Raw genomic sequence first — 21,662 nt, 5'->3', positions numbered from 1 at the left:
CGAAGATGCATTCAGCTACCCAGCTACTACAGGGGATTCCAAAAGTAGAATAAACTTTTTCTCATGCTAAACAACCAACATGACTTAATTTAACAGGTTATTTTGTCTTCTTGTTCAAAAAAATGCTTTCTTCAAAGCACCAGATCTTTTAAATGCTTTCTAAAAATTACCATATCATCTCTGAGTTTTCAGCAAATTAAAGTCATAAAGCTGAAAACCTAGAGATTGTTTTTAATAGGTCTGGTGGTGAACCTGGTAGTGTGGGCAGGAGCCTCTGACTTTGGGCAGTTTGAACCTCAGTATCTGCAGCTGTAAAATGGGAATATTCCTACTTTGCTGAATTATTGCCAAGTTTCACGATAACGTACATAAACGGCCTCACTCAGTGTCAGGTGTTTATTTGTTGCTCTAAATGGTAGCCGCAGCTTCTACCATAAACAGTTTACTACTACTATTACAACTACTAACTGGGAATCTGAAGTCACTCCCATGAGAGAACTGGACTGCACCAGAAACTTGTTATGCAGGTTTCATGGATTGAGAATAATCTATTCAGCAGCCTTCATTGCTGTGCAGTTCTGGCTGACTCCCTCCCTCAATCCTCTATAAAATCCAAAAGGCAAATAACAACTCCCTATTATAATCCATTCAACAAATACCTGTGTGCTTTGCTATGTAATAATTTGAGGGTTCACAAAGATGAGTAAGACATTTTGGTCATGACCTTAAAGACTGTAATCCAATTGGACTGCACCGTTGACTTGTTCCTTGTGATACCCTTTGGATTCTATGGAAAGCAAACTCTTAACAAAATATTCTTTTTTCACGACCTGAAATTGCAGTCACAAATGAGGCGACCTAGGCTGCATAGCTTGTATGGACCCTGATTCCGGTTCCTAATCACCTTACCTGTACCCAAATCGAACCAAACTTCAGACCTCTGGGGCCTTTCCAGGATGGTCCTCCCTGGGGCATGGGACATACATTAACCTGCAGGAAGACCCAAGTTATATTTATACATTTACACTCTTCGGGGGGTAGGACAGACCCTTTGCCTTCGAGAGAAGGGAGAGATTTGTGCTCAGGAGTCTCATTTCCGCAACTTAACACCCTGAAGTCTGTCAGTGAATTTGGGGGAGATTTTGGTTTGCTTTACACCGCAACTTCTTCTAGTGTCTGAGCAAGGTGATGCCTCCAGTAGCAAAGAAACCCAATGGCTATTTAGATCAAAGGTGTCTGCCCTAGTTCTCTTGATGATGCTGGGACACTGTAATTGTTGACTGAATAGTTCTTAATTTGACCAGAAAAGGAAAAAGACAGGTAGTCATCTTATATTTATACGAGGCCCTGCTGACTGAGAACCAAGTCCACTTAATGGTCCGTGTTCTTTCCATGTGCCTGATCATCGTTCAGGTCTTGACGTCACTTGCAATACACAGACACGGTTCTTGACAAAGTCGAAAAGAAACAGAGAAAATTACAATTCCTAAACCTCCTCCCCCCCCCCCCCCATTCCCCCCCCCTTTGACTAGGAGGTGCCAAGATTCTAAGAGAGGCCTTCTTTTAAAACTTATCGCTTCCTTTAGACGGTGGGAAGAATTACAGCTTAATCTCAAGAGCCGGTGCTTCCTTGGTGTGATAGGCAGCTTGCCGTACAGTCACAAACAACAGACCGCGTCGATTCGCTGCTTTGGGTGTGCTGGAAACGTGCGTCGTCTCACATTCCCTGAGCAGATCTTAATTATGTACCATAAATATGTTTTATTTTGGAGCCCAGGAGGTGGGAGTTTTGATTTGGGGAAATGTGGTGCCTAATAAGTAGGCAGGAAAGGGAATGTAAACAGTGACTGAACCCTTTAATTTGTCCCCTCTCAGCGCGGTTCTGAAGGGCTTTCCGGTTCCAGCGTGAGCCTCAGGAGGCACCTGACACCCCCCTCCCCCCGTCCCGGGACCTGCGCGGCGCATCGCCTCGCGCCCGGTCACGTGGCCCCCGCGCCACAGAAGAGCCCCCACGTGGGAGTGAAGGAATCGGAGGAGTCTCGCGAGATGACGGGATTTTATTGGTTGCTCACTCCTCGGCCCGTACGAGGAGGTGGGGAGGAGGGGCAGCGGCTGTCTCGTCTTCCTGCTCCCCTGCACACCTCACCGCCCCGGAGTTGTTGGTGGCCTCGTCCTCCGGCTGCCACCCCCCCCCCGTTCCGTCCACCTGCCTTCTGGAAGCCTCGCGTCCCTCTCTCCCCGACGGCGCTGTGCTGCGTGCCTGGCCAAGGGCGACTTACCACACCAGGTAAATTTTACTGGGCCTCCGGGGGCCCGGCAGGCACAGCACAGGGGTCTCCGCCGGGGTGGGGCAGGAGACGGGGAAGTAGCACAGGGCGGCCGGGGACTCGGGCACGGGCCCCGGGGACGGGGACGGCGGGCTTATGAAGGAGGGCACGGGCCCCGGGGGGAGGTGGGGGGAGGGGGCCTGGGCCGCCGGGGAGGCAGGTGGCATGAGTGGCAGGAGGAGGCAGCAGTAATTGGAATTGGGCTGCTGGACGGGGGAGAAAGCAAAGACGGAACAGTAAGGGGAATATTCAACACAGAACAGGGGGTGCTCGCTGCTGTCACCTGCACAAAAGAAAAAGAGCAGTCAGGAAGCAGCACTCACGGTGGGAAAGGACATAAAAAAGCCTGTGAATGAATCAGAACTCAAAAAGTGTTCTTTTGGGCTGGTGTGTCCAGGTGTCCTAGGGGCAGCAGTCTTGGATCTCAGAGTCACTGAAGAGTTAACTGAGGGACATGGCCTCATCATCACACCCTTTTCCAGCCAGTAGTCTCTGGCGTCCCTGCCAGACACAAGAAAGTTCTTTCCCCACCACGTTGCTGCATGGAGGCGCTGAGTCCCTTCTCCTCTCCCACAGCCAGTCTAATTAGCTGTGCTGGCACTAAGGTAGCGGTGGGCTGGCAGGGGCTCACCTAGGTAAGACTCTCCCCCCACCAGTCCTCCAGCTGTCCGCAGGAGGAGGTGGCAGTCATGCCCTAATCTGGCCTTTCTGCTACCGAGAGGAGGCTTGGGAAAAGAGAAGGAAGCCGAGAGATCCTGGTGGGATCGTGGAAAGGGAGAGGGACCAAGGCAGGGAAGAAGCAGGTGGACGAGGGAGGCGTCCAAGTGAAGTTAATGATTTGTTCGCTAACATCACAATCTGCCAGCCTTGCTGGAGGCTGAGTGTGGGCACCTGATGGAGTCACGATCCAGAGAGACCCCCTCGTGCGTGACAAATCTCTCAGCTCTGCCACGAACCAGCTGGGTCACCTTGGATCAACTGCTTACCTCCTTGAAACCTGTTTCCTCATCTGCACAGTGAGACAGGTGTTTTCTCTAGCCTTGATCCTCCAAGGGTGGTCCTTCAACCACCAGCATAGATGTTCCCTGGGAGCTTCTAGAAATGCAGAATCTCGGCCCACCCAAACCTACCGAATCAGAACCTGCGGCTTATCAAAGTCCCCAGGTATCTCTCATCAACTTTAAAGTTCTAGAAGCAAGGCTCTGAGACGGGTGTCCAAACCTCTGCGATGACAGTCACCTGTCGTGCTTGTTAAAGACGTGGTTTTTGCCGGCGGCTTTATTGGTGATTCTGAGAGATTCTGACGCCGAGATTCTCTGCTGATTCTTATCAGAGAAATTTGGGAAAGAGTGCAGCTGAAAATCAGTTCCAATTCCAAAATGCCATTATTCGAACCATCCAGTTGAAAACCATTACCTCCAGTATAATTGGGGGGGGGGCGTTCAGTCCTTACTGTATCCTGTGTAGGATTTGACGTGATTATCTGTTCCTTCATTCCCAAATGTCTCCCTAGGCTCCTGGAGCAGCTCCTACTTTTCACATTGTTTCTCTGCGGTTGTCTTGTCCTTCTCTCCTTCTCCACATCATATCTGCTTGCTCCACACACTGTCTGGGAAGACACTTTTCAGCCCCCTTGCACTCCAGGCCCTTGGATTCCTGCTGGCGGCCAGGAGCTCTCTGCTGAGCCACAGACCTGGATCCTTAGGTGCTTCCTAGTGTTTCCTTCTGGGCAGCCTGCCTGCCCCTCAGAGACAACACTCACGGAATGGGGCCCACTCTCTTCTTGCTTTCTCAGCCTTGGCAAAGGCATCCTTCACTGGCCTAGTTTTCCGGGCCAGAACTCCAGCTTCTCTTTAGTTCCTCCTTTTTCCTTATCCTCACACTCAGGGGTCACCAAGTTCCGCCAGGTGTACTTCCTTGAACATCCTCAAGCCCAGTCGTTCCCCCGTCCCCTCTGCTTTTACTCCCGGCCCAGCCCTTCTTGTTTCTGGCTGCACTGCACCTACAGTTTGCCTGGTGTCTCAGCCTGTCAGACGGCCCTCACCTTCCACCAGCCCCCTTTCCATGCTACAGTCTGCTTTTTAAAATGCCAGTTGGATTGCATCGCTTCCCACTTAGATCCCCTCCCTGGCTGAGGCTTCAGTACCTTTTGCTTGACATTCAAGGCCCTTGGGCACCTGGCCCTTGCCTACTTGTAGGGTGTCTGCTTTATACTCTACACTTCCTGAAGCAGAGTTTCTCAGACTCAAATGTGCATACAAATATCCCAGAGATCTTATTAAAGGCAAGTTCAGGTTCAGTAAATCTGGGCTGGGACCTGAGGTTCTGCATTTCTAACAAGCTCTCAAGTGATGCCTCTACTCTAGTCTGGGGACGCTCCAAGGCCCAAGGCCCTAGACGACTTGCCATTCTTCGATGTGTGTCTGTCTTTCCCCCTCTTCTTTGTCTCTCCTCCATGCTTTGCATACTTCGTACCTCCTGTGGGGCACATCATTCTTGCCTTTCCCCCTGGTTACATCTCCCGTCCTTTAGGAATTTCACCCCACTTGTCCCTGCCTACAAGCTCGTGGAACTTACCTTTGTAGGGACATGTTGGTGCCCTGCCCTCCCACTAAGCTGTGAGCCCCTGGAGGGCAGGTCCTGTTTATCATTTCGGTGTCCCCAGTACCCACGCAGCGCCTGGCAGGTAAGCATGTAGTGAGCAGAATGCTAAAGTGCAGAATGGATGGGTGATAGATGAGGAAATTAATGCATCCTGGTATCCTCCTCCTTGGGACAGCAGGGCCGATTGGATGGATTTGCTAACATCCCAGAGGTACCGGATAAGTGGATGACCTCATTGATAATCAGATAGTTAACATTTTTTAAGTTTATTATTTACTTATTTATGTATTCTCTACATCCAGCGTGGGGCTTGAACTCATGACCCCAAGATCAAGAGTTGCATGGATCTTCTGATTGAGCCAGCCAGGCGCCCCTAAAATTTTTTATAATAAAGTTATAACCTCTCATATCTCAAATTAAAATGGCTTTGGTTGAGCGGCTTATAAAAAGATGCCAACCCTGGAGCAGCAGGTGGTGGCAGGAGTAGGCTTCATAAGCAGAGGGAGAATTGGGGACTGACCTCTACGTAAGGCTTAGGCTCTCCCCAAGATTTTAATCTTCTTGTCTACCTGGTGAAATAGGTAATAAACTCGATTTTACTGATAAGGAAACTGAGTTCAGAGAAGTTGCCAGCTCACATTTATAGGGCTATAAAGTGATAGACCAGGAGGATTCTGAACCAGGACTTCAAATTCTGGACTCTGTGACGTCCCTGAGCCCCACTGGTCTCAGGAGCATTACCATAAATGACTGAGAATTGATTCTCTCTATAAAAGTGGGAGCATTCACTTATGTTGGTTGTTTTCTAACTTGGGCAGATGGCTTGGACAGTTGTTGGGACACCAGTGGACATGCCTGGAAATTCATTAATCTTGGCCTTTTGAGAAAATCTTCATCAGGATTTATTTGCAAGGTAAGTTTTGAAGATTTGGAATTTGCCTCAAATTTCTCTTCCAGGCTACCATTCAAATAAATATTTCCCAACTCAAAAAAGACCATAGTTATGTTAGATGTTTATCTTTTTAAATCTGAATTCACTGCTGTTTCTTAGCTTTACAAGAATACATCTTCACAATAAGCCATTATTAAGCTGAATAGGTTTTGCTACTCCTACAAATGTGAATCTGGTAATGACTAACATTGAACTCAGTAATAAGTGAGGATAATTTCAGAACACTTGGCTTTGTTTTAAAGGGCAAGGTTTTGGAAGCAGGCTCCATGACTCCATCCAGATCCGTTTTCCTGGCACATAACTAGGAGACGGTGCCCAAGCTCTAGGTGACAGGAGAGGGCACACTCATTTCCCGTGTGCCTGGCACTGAGGCAGAGAGGTCTGCAGGGCTCCAGGCGCCGGAACCCCACAGCACAGTGGCCTTTGGATGCCTCTGCGGGTTCTGGAAAGGAGAGGTGGCTCCTTTACAAGTCAGGCTAGGGCTGGGTGGAGTCTTGGATGCGGGCAGGAGTCCAGGAGTTGGAGGCCACGGTAGCTCCCTTCGCTTCTCTGTCCCCCAGCATTTGCTGGGCCTGCAGACTGCTCTGCTTCTCACGGATCCAGACAGAATTCTGAAGGAAGAGTATGTAACTCTGCTAGGCTTCTCTCCCACCCTGTATCTGTGTTCACCTTGATCATGAAATAGGATTTCTGAATCCATTGCACATCAGACACAGCTGGGTCTTGACTCACTGCCTGAATTTTCCAAGTCTTTTTGGAGATAAAGCAAATCTCTGGCTTGGTGAATGCTTTCTGATTATTCATTTTTTTCCCCTTTTGTGTTGTGCTTTGGAAATTCAGGGTGTAGTAAAAGTGTCTGTACCTGCATTTATATCAGGATTTTAAAAATACAACTTTGATTTTTGGTAAAGGGGAAAAAAGATTGTGGGGAGGGGGGACAACATTAAGACAGAAAACAAGGGTTTCTAGTTCATTCTCTCGTGAATACAGTTCTCACATCCTAGAGATCATAATGCTGTAATTTACCAAGTGCTTATGGTATCGGGCACAGTTCTAATGGCTGAGGATACGTTTTATCATTGAATCTTTACAGCAGTCCCAGCAGGTAGGATCTGTTTTCACCCCCCACTTTACAGGTGAGGAAGCTGAGGCACAGAGAAGTCCCTCGCCCAAAAGCCACACAGCAAATAAGAAATGGGGCCCAGATGCTAATCCAAGCATCTTGACTCTAAAGCGCTTGCTCAACACTACACGGAGGGAGATAGCATGGAGGATCACAAGCCAGCTCACTTAGCAACAGTTCCGTGGAAGAGATGAACTTAATTTAAAATGCGTGAATTCCTTCTAATAGAGTGTGAAGACCAATGAAAATCTGACACCTTCTCAGTTATAAATCTATTTGTAGAGGGCACCATTGGTTCTATATTGTAAATAGCCTAAATTCTAGATGGTAGTTCCCATAGATATAAGGAAAACCTCCTTTATGTCATGGGTTATCATTACACAGATCTGCATGTAAGGCAGGCCACATTTCCCAGCTATATTATTGTATTCAGGAAAAGTCTAGCAAAGCTCAGTGGGGGAAGGTTAGCCTATCACACAGATGTTGCAAAGGGATTTCACTGGGTTTGATGCTTTAATTCTGCACAGAATCCCAGTTCTGAAATGGGAAGAGTTTTGGTGATTCACTGCCGACTTTGGATTACCCCCAGAAAGCTTTAGGAAAATATTTTTCTGCAGAGGTGAAGAAAAGCAAGAACCTGTGAATTTACCTGGTAGATTGGATCAGCGTGTCCAGATAATTCAGGTCCCAAATCTTTTTCTCCAACAGCAGGGTATTCGTTTGATTTTTTTTTTTCCCCCCTGAGCTGCTAGCGCCACTCAACTAGACTTTTCCTGAAAAGACTCCGCTTAAATTCTCACCATGTCTCTGGGCTCTCATTTCACTGTGCTAATTAAGGAACTCTGAGGGTGCATCTACACATGTAAAATGAGTGGATCTCAACACACCAACGCTTTGCTTTTGGCCAGCTTCGCGAACGCGGTTTGCTGCACAATTGCTTCGGCTTCTGTGGCAACTGGCATCAGTCACCAGGACTGCTAGCCTCGCTGGACAGCCGGGGCCCAGTCCAGCTCCTGCCCGCATGGATCTTGGACATGGTCTAGGGTCCTAATAGGACGATAAAGCCGGTGCTTTTTAAAAGCTTTTACTACAAGTAACATCCCTCATTTGATGAAATAGATATCTTTCTGCCAACTTGGCTCTCTTGCCTAAACCTTGGTGTTTTCCAGGCTAGTAATTCTTCAAACGTGATGTTTTATAGAATGTAAAGTGAATTAATTCTTCCTTTTGTCAGTGTTGTAAGTTCCATATGGAGTTTGCTCAGTCAGAAAAGCATCTGTATTAATCACACAGACCAAAATCGTCTCGTGGGCCTCAACTGTACATCTTAATGATTTTTCTCCACAGATGACAAAGCAGCCTATGCGAATAGCTACCCAGTTTTAGTAAGAAGGCTAGAAATTATATTGAGTGAATGGAATTGCATTATTTGAATTTAAATTCAGTTTTTTCTATTAAAAACATCCCCAATTCAATAAATTACAACATGTATTTTGAAATATTTGGGGAATGATCTTATCTGCTCTATTCCATTCTTAAACAGCTGAATTAAAAACATACTTCCTACTAAAAATCTTCAAAATGAGAAATTGTTAACTATTGATGATACTTTCCCCTGATTAAATAAGGAAAGAGAGTTCGGGCTTTGCTTGGAAGGACATCATTTCAGAAGTCAATTTGGTTTTTTTTTTAACTTCATTAAAGCAACAAAATGTGGGTGGTTAATCTGAGGGAAAGCTGCCATTTTCTAAAAATGCATTACTGGACGGGTGGTTGCATGACAAGAGCTATTTAGGATTAGAAAGTAGTTGTGATTTGTATTTAAATGAATTGCACACTATTTACAAATTCCTCGGCAGTTAATTTGGATTGTCCATTCTACTGCAAGCAGAAGGCAGACCTTTCTGCCTAGTTACCCCAACTTCGAAGTCCGTTCCGGAGGAATCCAGTTTGTCCTCCATATGTTGGCTTTGATGGGGATGAGCCCGAGGGACTCTACGCTTTCACTTGAATTTATCCTCTTTCTGGATACTATTAAATAACTCCTGCCTCAAGCAGAGGACTGGTCTTCGCTTCAAAGGCAGCTAAAGAGTGAATTATTTACCAAATTGCACAAAAGGGAGGATTTATCAAGCCCCTTTTCTCCCTGAGAGGACAACCCCAGAACTGGAGGACTTTATTACTCTGTTTCTTGGCTATAAATTATGGCATTCAGATGCTTTTGGAAGCTTCTCTTCATGCTCTCACTTGAGTCATAAAATTTGATACCTGGGGCCAAATGCCTTTATTCCCCCCCCCCCCAAGGGTGAAGAAGATGAAAAAATGCCAATTCTAGGCAAGTGCCACACAAAGCCAGTGATTGGTCAGAAATGTGGGCAGTGGGAACAGTTACTCTACATAATTCGCACCTCCTTGATCTGCTCTTCTACCCCAAAATGAATTTTACCATTTGCATACGATCATTGGACCCTCCAGAGCCTGAATTCACCCCTTGGAGAACCCTAGGTGTAACCAATACCACCAGTCTGACTGTTGTCATTACCTATAATACTGGGATTTTAGATTTTGTGTTTCAGTAACTCAGCCACTCACCTGAAGAGGGTTTGCTGGGGCCTGCCTTCTCCACTTTCCTTGGAGTCATGGTACTTTTATGCTTCTGTTTGACTGATGTTTGGTCAATTGCTGGAAGTTTGGAATCACACTTAACCGCAGAACTCTTAGTGGACGGTCTTGGTTCGGCTTGAGGATCCTCCTCACCAGAACTCTACGAAAAATGAAAGGTGTCTGAGTATCAGTGGCCAAGTAGGTCATCTTAGCTATGTGGAGGAGAGGGGAGCTGAATGCGCGGGCCCCTTAAGCACTAACACTGGAGCTTCCTGCCACGCGTAATTTGCCCTTTTACCAGAGAGACTTTGATGGACTGTATCCATTTAGAAGCATCAGTTAGAAATAATAGCAAAGTTAATAAGTCTATTTTGTAGAACAATATAAAAAGAAGGCACTTCTGTGAGTCTGTCTTGTAGAACATTATGAAAAGAATGCATTTCTGACCCTTGCATAAACCCAAACAGCTCATGTTAAAAGGCTACATATGAAAGCAGGAGAAACAATGCCCTTAAACTTCTTGCTTTTGTTATTTGATCTGCTTTGGGGGGTGGGTGAGGAAAAATGGCCTTTATGGTAATCATATACTTAACAATGAAAAGGAAATTTAGATAGTGTGTTGGGACTGAAAAAATGGGACCTCAGTTTAATATTCTGAATTATTGGGTGCGACCTAAGACAGACTAATCTTTTTAAAAGTCTCCTACTTGTCAGTCCTCTGTAAAGAAGTCAGTATAAATCTGTGCACAGCCAAATCATGATTCCTGCAGTGTCAGAGTAGCTCGGCATAGCCTTGCCAACACAACCGAAATTATCCAGACATTCGATAGTTTTATATACTTTGCCACAACTACACCCACCAAAGAAATAATAAAAGCAGTGTAAATGGGTATGGGAAACCTGGTCATGAGAGGGGAGTTAAGTCTTGCATTATGATTTTTTGGGTTTTTTTTTTTTTTTAAAGATTTATTTATTGTTGGGAAGGGTGGAGGAGGGAGGAAAGAATCCTCAAGTAGAGTCCCCACTCAGTGCGGAGCCCCAAGCAGGGTTTGATCCCAGGACCCTGGGCTCATGACCTGAGCTGAAACCAAGAGCCAGACACTCAACCAACTGAGCTACCCAGGTGCCCCCCTGCCTTAAGGTTTTAGGTCCTGGTGTTATGATTTGTGAAACACTTTGCAACAAACAAAACCCCAAAACCCCCCGGGGGAGAGGGTCACTCAGTTTTTTTACAGGCCCATTAGTCCAGTATTGGAACATCCTCTGAAGATGCAGTCTTTTGCAGACAAGAGTGCTACATTAACGCCCCTCCTCCCCTCCCCAACTGTGGCAGTTTGTATTGATCTCACTCATCATTCTTGCTGACAGTTGTGGCATTTTCATTTCAAGGCTCCTGACTCAGGAAAATACTCTGAGTAGCTTTGAATTATTGGGCGCAATGTAAGACAAACTGAATTCTAAAAGAAGTCCCCTACTTGTCAGTCTTCTGCAAAGAAGGCTGGTGGACAGATCATTATCCTCTAAGATTATAAGTCCTGTTTTGTAATTTAGAGTCTGGATACAGCCTTCAAACAGATAATTATTGTTTCTCTCTGTCGTTTCAGAAAACAAATATAAAGGGACAGGGAAAAGAAAGGACTTAACAAATCAGTTCTCCATTTACCTTTTTGATTCTGGAATTTAATAGAAATCCTTGAAAATGATTGTGACATGTCAAAGATGAAGCATTAGGTCATATCTGAGCATGAGACAGGCTGTTTTCAGAGAAGGAAATGTGGGCTTTAATTGCCCAACACAAACACCTGACATTAGTGTGTGGCGAACCCTGCTCATACAGGGGTCTGTTCTTCAGCCCTTTCTTCCCCCCCCCTTTTTTTTTTAAAGATTTTATTTCAGAGAGGGATAGAGTGCAAGAGCACACAAGCTGGGGAGACAGGCAGAGGGAGAGGGAGAAGCAGCCTCCTTGCTGAGGAGGAAGCCCGATGCAGAGCTCAACCCCAGGACCTTGAGATCAGGACCTGAACCGGAGGCAGATGCTTCACTGACTGAGCCACCCAGGCGCCCCCTTCAGCCCTTTATTTCTAACCAAAGCAAAGGCAGGAAAGATTCTCTGGGCTAAGACTACCAATATCCACAGTGACAGTATCAGGAACAATAGTGTCCACCATTACTGTGGGTCCATCACCCTCAGCCAGGGCTGGATTCTTTGCTTGTCCCAGACGGTGGTGAACTGGAAGGAGTGAGTTGGTAACAAGACTTTTTATTGGGTGGGTGTTAAGCCGTATTTATCCTTCCTTCACCCACTCATTATACTTCAAGCCTTTAATAGCACCGAAGGTGAAAGTTTGGCCCCCTAGACAGTGCCTATTCCATATGGAATTGTGCACCTGCATTCTGAGTACGTCCTTTTCTGGTTCCTGGTTCCATAAAACTTACTTCTGGTTGGTAATCATTTCAAAGAGTCCAGAAATTGCAGCTGAAAGAGGGTGTTTTGTCAGCAGGAAACTAAAGTCACAATGGCAGGAACTATAATACTTAGAATGTGCTTGCTTCGCTGAGTCATCGTAAGCAAATCATTTCAGCTTTCTCTGCCTTTATTCATGTCCTCTTATGTTCTCTGCCATTCCCGTCTGTCCTCTCTTAGGAAAACCCATCATATTATCCAGGGAGGAGGATCCTTGGTGGGACAAGTCATAGTAAGTCACTCGGGCACTAAAGCGTAGTTTTAATAAAACTTCCTGGGAGTAAGTCCTGGCCCTTTCACAGACTTACTGTGTGATATAGTTTAGTTCATCTCTTTGCATCTCAGATTCTTTTCATGCATGAACAATAGTGGTCTATTTTTTGATGGTTCTGTGAGGATTAAATGAGTTAAGATGTGTTACAGCATTTAGAACAATGCCAGGCATGCAGTAGGTGCCATGCACATGTTGGCTTTTGCAATTAGCTGTCCATTCATGTTCATCCATTAAATTACCTAGCTAACTAGCTCGCTACTGAATATTAACTACCTGTTGTTGAAAGCAAAACCCCCAGTGAAACATCCTATTGGATTTTCACCTAATCCGAACAAATGTGAACAGAGAAGGTGGATCAGTTCCTACACTGGACTCTTGGTTTCTTTCAAAAGCTATATAATTTATGATTGTCTTATAAGTAGTCAGTTGAAATTTATCTCATCTTAAGAAAATGTACTTTTTCTTTTTCACACAGCAAGTCTCGAATGGAAACTATTTAACAACGTTTAGAGATTATCAAACAATAATTATTTTGATTTAAAGTTGATTTTAAAACTCTTTTCCTCTTCTCATTTTGAACAGTAATGACAATTTTCATTTCTTCCCCCATATGTTCCTAAGTTGAAATGTCACATTGCTCTTCCTTTGAGGAAAGAAAAGCGGCTCGGTCTTTCAAAATCAAAGTCTAAAGCATTTAAAAAGAAACGAACTAGAAAAAACTTTAAAAAATCAAGCTACATGGTATTTGTGAGGATTCTAAGTTCTCTATTTGTAATTTGATGAGAAAGTCCTAATAAAGCTAAAGAAGAACTAAAAGAAGTTGTCAAAATTAACATTTTTTTAGAGCGTTATTATATTTGTACTTAACGTTTTCCAAAAATCCCCAACTTGCTCTTCTGGTCTAATAGCCTTGCCCAGGGCTAGGTTCTCCCAGAAGTTCAGAGAAAGAATCAACATGAGGAAGGCAAGGCACTTCCATCAGAGAATGCAGTGGCACTGGGCACTGGAGTAACGGCTTGGTGACACCGTCGTGGTTCTAGTTAGTTAGGCCTGGAAGATGGAGACCCAAGGATTGGGAGTGGAAATGCATTTCCTCAGGGATGTGAGAATGACGAGATTTTTTACCCGAGACCTAACAATGTTGAGTCTGGAATGGCCAGGTGACAGTGAACAGAGATGGTTAGGAGAGCAAGGAGACTAAAATAGAGACAGGCAAGACCAACTTATTTTCCAACTCTTGCCTGATGGCTCATTTCCAAGACCCCGGAAACTGATTCTCAACTGGTATGCAACTGGTATCTCCCTCCCCCAGCGTGTGCTGCTGAATTCTGATCAATGGAGACACTAAACCTATTTTGCCACATGTCATGGGATGGAAAGCTGGGCTGAACAGATCTTATGACGTGTAGACCAGGGTACAACCTGCTGGGAATAAAAGGGAAGAGGCAAAGAGTAGTGTCAGTCTGGTGCCAGAGAAAGACCGTGTGTTTATGACATTCAAAATGAATACATTTTCATGAGAGTATGAAAGACTGATCAAGATGGTAACTCTAGACATTCAAACAGTAACAACATAGGAAGGGTGACCAAGGGACTGTGGGTGCAAATGTGTATCCTCAAAATCTCCAAAGTCCACATTCACATTGTGCCTCAAACACAAAAACAGCATTAGAGAATTGAGGGTAGCTTATAGCATTCTGGATAGGGTGGACCCCTTTGTGTATTCAAGAACCATAAATTTAGCGTGTTCTACACGGAGTGCTGGCCGTATCACAAAGCAGGCTAAACTTTCTCTTATCTAGAAAAAAACTCTTAAGAGCAGCAAAGTCCTGCCCATGTTGACAGTTTTGAGCTTACTGGAATCGTAAACTTCAACAACAATAAAGAACAAGGATCAGTAACCTTTTTTGGGTTTTGGGGTTTTTTGTTTTGTTTTTTTGGGGGGTTGTTTGGACTCATGTACCACCTGCTGGAATCAGATTGCTGCTTAACCCCATTTGTCTCTCCCACCTGAAGATACAGCTGCCAGATGGGGCCGGGTAAGAGTGGGATCAGCAATAAACCTTTGCTCCCCATTTTGCCACAAGATGCTTTCTGGAGTCAGATGGGCTGTCACATGTATAAATATCCTGCGCACTGGTCTGTACCATTGACTTTGGTAAAGGGCACCCCGCCCCCCGCCAACCTGCCACTGTCTGTGATTCTCATGCTAGCAAGTTGGAATGACTCAGCCTGAGACACTGATCTGAAAGCAGTAGTGGCCTTGGTGATTAAATTAATGTATGATGACCACTGGGTCTGCTCCCTGAAGGAGGGGTATGTGGGACTGTAGAGTTGTCTTTGTACTTACTCTCCATCTCACTATGGAATGGCCTCTGGGTGAAACTCAGAGCTGCAAGTGACTGAGATAGCAAACATGACAGATTTTCTGACACTTGCTAGGTATTTCTTGTAATGCAAATTGATCCCTTGTGTGTTGTGGAAATCACTGTCAGTTTACACAGGTGGGGACACATTTTCGTGCTTTTGGGGACAAGTATGTATGGTGTTCTCTGGGGTAGAGTTCTGTGTGGTGGGCAGTGGGGTAAGGAAGTGGTATGTGGCCAGAAAATGTTAGATTTTAAAAAATTTGAATGCTACAGTGTAGTGTTTATTTATTAAAAGACTTATTTATTTGACAGCAAGCAGGGGGAGTAGCAGGCGGAGAGGGAGAAGCAGGCTTCCCGCTGAGCAGGGACCCCAATGCGGGGCTCGATCCCAGGACCCTGGGATCATGACCTGAGCCGAAGGCAGATGCTCAACGACTGAGCCACCCAGGCGTCCCCAGTGTAGTGTTTCGTAGCACATTGAGACTGATCTCAGTTGGGTATTTCTCACATGTAGTGTGGCTACAATATATTTCTCCTCCATTCTTTATTTGAATTCATATTCCCCATTTAGCTGAGAGGAGCATCTGAGGATCATAAAAGATTTGGCCATCAAATGGAGATCACCTACAAAATTACCTCCTACTCAAAAGAATATGTCTAAAATGTGGGAATTGAGAAGTATCATTTGCAACAACTATGTCTTCAACCCCATGCTAGGCACCATGAAGGAATCTAAAGACAAAAACCTTCCCGTGGGAGAGAGAAGATTATCCCATACTAGCAAAATTCAAAACAACATTTAATTAAGCAATAAATTGGGTGGCACCAATTATGAATTCCAAAGGAACTCACAGAAAAAGATGTGAAGTCAAGGCAGGGTTCATGAGGCAGGTAATGATTTCAAGAGCCAGGGTATGGATGGAGTAAGAAGTCGGGCATGATTCTCAGACAGCAGGGCCAGGGGCCATAGCAGAGAGTGTGAGAGGAGCGGAGAGAACAAAAGCTGGATAGCAAGGTGGGGTCAGATGGTGGGGAAGTGGCTCTGAGATTCAAGCAAGGGATTGAGAGTCAGTGTGATAGAGACTGTGGGTCTGAGTAGAAAATTCTTAACATGGTATTAAGATTAACACGTAGGTTTCTTTCAGACTGGGAAAATAAAGCATTCTGCAGATTTGCCAGTGAAATAATCTTTTTGTAGTTTCAGTGGCTTATTTTTATAAAGTGTAATTCTTCATTACAAAAGAAACGCATGTTCATAATGGAAAAATCAAGACAAGCCTAAGAAAAATTCAAAACCTTCACAACCCCCTTAACCTTGAAATAAAAACTGCAAATAGCTTGGTCTGTATTCTTTAAGACTCCCTTTTCATGACTGTGTTGGAGGCGACTAGCTTTCCACTGAAATCCTTCTGGATATGGCCACCTACCTTGAACTGCAGGTTTCTGTCTCCCCAGCCACTAGATGTGAACTCAGGAGGAAAGTCTCACCAGCCGGTGGGAGTGGGAGTGATGTGTGCATTCTGCCTCAGTGTCTGGCTCCGCACTTCAACTTGCAAGGTAACAACTTTGAAAGTCGTGTGTCGAAGACAACCGAACCATTATCAGCCTGTCTCTGAAAGTCCTGGTGGAGGAGAGCTGCCTGCCTGCTGATCTGGTTCATCCTGAACTGTCACAGGCACAAGAACTGAACTTCCATCTTGACAGAGTCATCACGTTTTTGGTCCCTTTGTCACAGTAGCTGACATTACTCTAACACTTTTATAAATACATATGTATGAATATGATTAAAAGGTAGAATTGTACCATATATACTGTTTCACTTAATGATACATTGCATCAACAGATACCTTTTTAATGTTTTTTTCAGTCTTATTATGAAGAATGTCAAATCTACAGAGGAGTTGAAAGAATAGTACAAATAATACCCATTACTCTTTAGCTTGTCAGTTTGCATGTGTATGCTCTCATACACGTGTGCTCTCTCTATATTTTTCTGAAGAATTTCAAAATAACTAGACTTCATGATACTTCACCCCTAGATACTTAAACATGCATCTCCTATCAAAACATTCTCCTACAAAGCCACAATACCATTTATCTTAACTAAGGAAATGTAATAGTTCCATGACATTAATATGTGGAACATATTCAAATTGTCCAAAAAAATTTTTTTTAGCTGTTTGTTTTGATCTATGATCCAATCAAAGTACATGCATTGCATGCAGTTTTTATGTCCCTTTAGTCTTTGGTTTTCTGCCTCTCTTGCTTTTTCGTGTTTTTTTACTGTTTTGAGGAGTCCCAGCCTCATAGGTCTTATGTTCTGAATTTGATTGTTTCCTCATAATAAAATTCAGGTTAACCATTTTTGGTATGCATATTCTATAGGTGGTGTGGTGTCCTTCATAACATCACACATCAGCACCTCACAGTGCTGCTTGATCTCTAGGGAAAGGTGGTGACTATCAGATTTCTTCAGTGTAAAGTTACATTTTTCCCCCCATTGCAATTAGTAGGTAATCTACAGATGATTCTTTGATACTGACTAGCCTATTCATAAACAACATTTTACCCAGTGATTTTAGTGTCTTTTGATGTACTTTTCCTGATTGGTAATTATACAGGGGTAGCAAAACGATTTTTCTAATTCTGTCATTTCTTCTATAATTAATAGCTGGCATTCTTCTCTAAAGGAGGAATCCCCCTTTCTCTTTTATTTACGTATGTAATTTATTATCATTGTGGTCTCAAGGATATATTTTACTCAGTTACCTCATCACAACCTTTGATACTCAAATTGTACCGAATTGGTGAGTGGGAGTCCACTGAAGTTGACTTTTGACTTGAGTTTTTGAGCACTTCTTTGCTTTCTGGTACAATAAAATATCCTAGCTTCACCTTGTATTTTACCTCAGACCTGGAATCCAAGAAGCTCTGGTTCCTTTTAGTTAAAATGGTACTTACGAATTAATACTTATATGCGAGGTGCGTTCATTGCTAGTGGTGTGGCATTGTTCCTAAATCCTTTCAATAGAATTCATTAGAAATACATATTTAAAAAATCATGAGTTCACAGTGATATTTCTAATTAAAATGTAACACTATATGGAGCTTTCCCTTCCTTTAAAAAATTTTATATTTGTATTTTACATTTAATATCTTTTATTCCTTAATATTTTTGTGTTTTAGTCTGTAATAAACATGAAATAATGTCAGAATTACAATACAAATATTACTCTAAGAATAAACCCACTACATAAAGTTCATTCTTTTTTGGTAGTTCTCTTTGTCTTCAGAATATACTCCTCAATTACTGGAGGGATCTATCATAATTCTTTCTGTTGGTCATATACTTTGCTTCCAGCTTTTTGCTAAAATAAATAGTGCTATGGTGAATATTCTTATAGATTTATACACATCTTTAATTATCTCAAGTTTCCCAAAGTGGGAATTTATATTAGTAGATTAAAAGCATCACAAAGATTTAAAGTTTTTTGTTCCCAAATTGTCCTCTAGAAATATTGGTATCCATTTACATTTCTAGATGTGTATGAGAATGCCAGTTTCTACATATATTCTCTTTTTTAAAAAAGTCTTTGTCATTTTGGAAGAAGATTGTAATTTTGATTTGTAACTCATATGTAATTTTAGTTTCATTATTACACAGGCTCATTTATCTTACCTGACTTAGTATATTCCACCTATTTTTTTTTAAGATTTTATTTTTTTATTTATTTGAGAGAGAGAGAATGAGAGAGAGCATGAGAGGGAAGAGGGTCAGAGGGAGAAGCAGACTCCCTGCTGAGCCAGGAGCCCGATGCGGGACTCGATCCGGGGACTCCAGGATCATGACCTGAGCCGAAGGCAGTTGCTCAACCAACTGAGCCACCCAGGCACCCTCCACCTATTTCTAAAAAGGGTCTGAGATGACTTAAAAGTTGAACTCAAAACCATTTAAAAAAATGGAACAAGAGGGGTCCTGGGTGGTGTAGTCTGTTATACATCTAACTCTTGGTTTTGGCTCAGGTCATGATCTCAGGGTCTTGAGATCAAGCCCTGAGTTGGGCTCCGCTCTCAGTGCAGTCTGCTTAAGACTCTCTCTCCCTCCTCCCACTGCCTGCTCGCGCTCTCTCAAATAAATCTTTTTTAAAAAATGGAACAAGAAAAGGCAAAACTAATTTATGGGGAAAACAGAATAGCAGCCGCCTCTGAGAGGGGACAGGCACAAGAATTGGCTAGAAAGGGGCATAAGGAATCTTCATGGGGTGATAAAAACTTGTTGGGGGTTTGGGTTGCATGGTTACATGCATTTGTCAAAACTCATTAACTATTACTGTTAAAATTTGTACAATTCACTGGAGGTAATTTCTACCTCTAAAACAAAAACTGGAAGAAAATATGAATAATCAAAACCACAGAAGCCATAAACAAATACTCAGTGTTAGTTAGTGATGTACATGCTGAAGTGTTTCGGGCGGGGGAGGCAGAGGACTGATGTCTGCAACTGGCTTTGAAATGCACCAAAACACAAGGTGGATCAGTGGATGGATAGATCGATATGCGATAAAGCAAATATAGCAAAATGTCAACATCTGTAGACTTTGGGTGGTGGGTATATGGATATTCACTACACAATCCTGTCAACTCTTCTATATGTTTTGAAGCTCTCAGAGTAAAACACCGGGAGGAAATGGAGCAGTAGATATAGATATTGCCGGGCTGCCGGGATAAACTAGGTACTTGGAACACTGCCAGTTTTCTTTTTATGGCCCACAATAAACATTTCATTAGATTTAAAATATTTCCTTCATGATACCATCTGGTAACAATGAGAGATCAATGATCAATATAGGAAAGTCAATGTGAAATAAATTTTAAGAGAAATGTCTCTTAAAATTGGTGCTTTAGGATGCCCATAAGTTTATACTAACAGGTGATTCTCCATGGAAAACGCAATATAGCCACATACGATGGGATACGGAAATGATGAGTAAAACAAAGACTTGGCTCTTACAGAGCTTACAGTCCAGGTAGGAAGGTAGGTCATTTAATCAAATAATCATTAAAGAAATGTAAAATTACATGTTCTAAATTAAAAAAATAAAAGCATCTGGACAGCCATAGAATATAGGGCAGAAGGGCCCGAATCTGGTTTGGGGGGATGGGGCAGTTTGGAAAAACCTCCCTGAGGAAGTGACCTGGGCTGACATCTGAGGCATAGTGGGAAGGTAGGGTGCGTGTTGTAAGAAGAGGGAACAGCATGTACAAAGACTCCTTAGCAAGAGGTGGCCTGGCACGTAGGAGGACCCAAAGCCAGTGTGGATGGAACAGCACAGAAGGCCAGAACCAGGAGGGCGTTGCTGGCTCGATGATGGGTTTTGGTTTCCATTCTGAAAGTCACCGAAAGCCACAGAAGGGGTTTAAGTGGGCCAGGGTTCCACTCGTCACTATCACTCCACCTGTGGTAAGGAAAGAGGGATTTAGGGGCAGGAGTAGAAGTAAAGACTGGCTAGGAGGTCTCCGCAGTAACCTAACTAGGCAATAGAAGGGAAGCACACAGATTAAAAAACTTGGGGAAGTAAAATGGGAAGGACTTGGAGACTGAATTGAATATGAGTGTGAGGAGGAGAGAGTGCCAGATTCTGATGATGCTGCACAAAAGGAAGCATGAAGGGCCGGGTTGGGGACTCTAGCATTAGGCCTGTGGAGGCTTCCAAGTAGATCTAATGAGTAAACAGTTGAATATTCAGACATGGAGATTACAAGTGAGTTCTGGGTTGGATATGGAGATCTGGGACTCATTGGCAGTTAACATCTTGAGGTGACCTAAGGGGAATTTATAGAGCAGGACTTCTTGGGGGCGGGTCATGAACTTGAATGGGAAATTCCACTAACCTCCAACTGCAATCTAAGCATGGCTTTCATTTCTGAACGTAGGCAATGAATCACGGTAGTATCAGCAGTATCTGTCACTTTGTCACCAATAGCAATCACAGATATTTTCACATTGCATTAAATTTGTTACAGATGTCTCAAAATCCCCTTCACGCCCATCACTTGTTATTTAACGTGTTAATAAAGAAGCACATATATTACTGAATCACAGATTTCTAAAAATATTTTGATGACTTTTGATAAACGTGGTTTCCTTTGAAGCCCCATGTATTATTTTATGCATTTGGTGAAAATGTTCTGAGAAGAGGATCTAGAGAGTTCACCCTACTGTCCCAGAGGTGTGTGATACAAAACAAGGATAAACCCCCCAGGTATGGAGTGAGAAGAGAATCGAGCTTCGAGGAATCCTGGGCTCAGAGCCTGAGTGGAGGAGGAGGAGACAGGGAGGAGCCCTGGAGGAGAAGGTGGCTTTGTAGGAGCTCAGGGACGCAGCATTTCAAGAGGGACCGAGTCAGGCAGGAAGCCAGTCAACGCTGCCAAGAGGGCAAGTCAAGCATGGCAAGGACTGAAAGACCTGCCGCGTTTAGAGATGTGGAAGTCATTTGACAAAGTGCCATTTCGGTGGAATGACAGGCATGGAAGCCAGATTGGAGTGGGTTGAAGAGTGAGTGGGAGGTGGGGAAATGGAGTCAGTCAGTGTAAATAATTCTTTTGAGAACTTTGTGAAAGAGAAGAAACAAGTGGATGGGATGTGGGACCAAGGAACTGTTTTTTTTTTGTATTTTGGGGTTTTTTTGGTAAGGAGATCTTGGATCATGATTAGATGCTGATGGGAAGGCTCAGGGACAGCTGGAGATGCAGGCGGGGAAGGGAGCTGGATGGATAAAGGTCCGGAGGACAGCAAGGAGCAGGCATCTTGAGGTGAGGCGGAGAGGCCTGTAACGAGTGGGACCGAGGGAAGGGTGGCGCATAAGGAAGGGAATGGGTGGGCGGGGCAGCAGAGAGCTGAGGAAGCTTCCATCTGAGGACCACTAAGGTGTGGGGTGGAAGAGA

General features: G+C 43.9%; 2 protein-coding genes across 21 annotated transcripts in view; one reads left to right on the top strand and one right to left on the bottom strand.

Moving 5' to 3' along the window:
* Window positions 1-21,662, top strand: part of LOC112837639 (uncharacterized) — a 132,425-nt gene that overhangs the window by 31,082 nt on the left and 79,681 nt on the right. For 4 of the 14 annotated variants that reach the window (XR_012375388.1, XR_012375390.1, XR_012375392.1 and 1 more), the window contains 3 exons: window positions 1,876-2,287; window positions 5,750-5,844; window positions 12,255-13,249. Coding sequence is in view for 7 of the 14 variants with exons in the window: in XM_073883083.1 (XP_073739184.1) it covers window positions 1,876-2,287; window positions 5,750-5,844; window positions 12,255-12,306; window positions 16,173-16,333 (720 nt within the window). In the remaining 7 variants the exon portion in view is untranslated. The other 10 variants (XM_073883083.1, XM_073883076.1, XR_012375387.1 and 7 more) reach the window with 8 other exon arrangements.
* Window positions 1-21,662, bottom strand: part of MARCHF10 (membrane associated ring-CH-type finger 10) — a 79,952-nt gene that overhangs the window by 32,466 nt on the left and 25,824 nt on the right. For 6 of the 7 annotated variants that reach the window (XM_073883072.1, XM_025890073.2, XM_025890075.2 and 3 more), the window contains one exon: window positions 9,599-9,770. In XM_073883072.1, the coding sequence (XP_073739173.1) occupies window positions 9,599-9,770 (172 nt within the window). Of the gene's footprint in view, window positions 1-2,039; window positions 2,611-9,598; window positions 9,771-21,662 lie in introns of those variants that run through there. The other variant, XM_073883075.1, reaches the window with a different exon arrangement.

Source organism: Callorhinus ursinus, unplaced genomic scaffold (genome assembly GCF_003265705.2).
Source record: "Callorhinus ursinus isolate GAN/ISIS: 27379988/994484 unplaced genomic scaffold, GSC_fseal_2.0 scaffold50, whole genome shotgun sequence".
Lineage (NCBI taxonomy): Eukaryota > Metazoa > Chordata > Mammalia > Carnivora > Otariidae > Callorhinus > Callorhinus ursinus.
The sequence above is the reverse complement of the archived record's forward strand: the minus strand, read 5'-3'. Positions and strand labels throughout refer to the sequence as shown.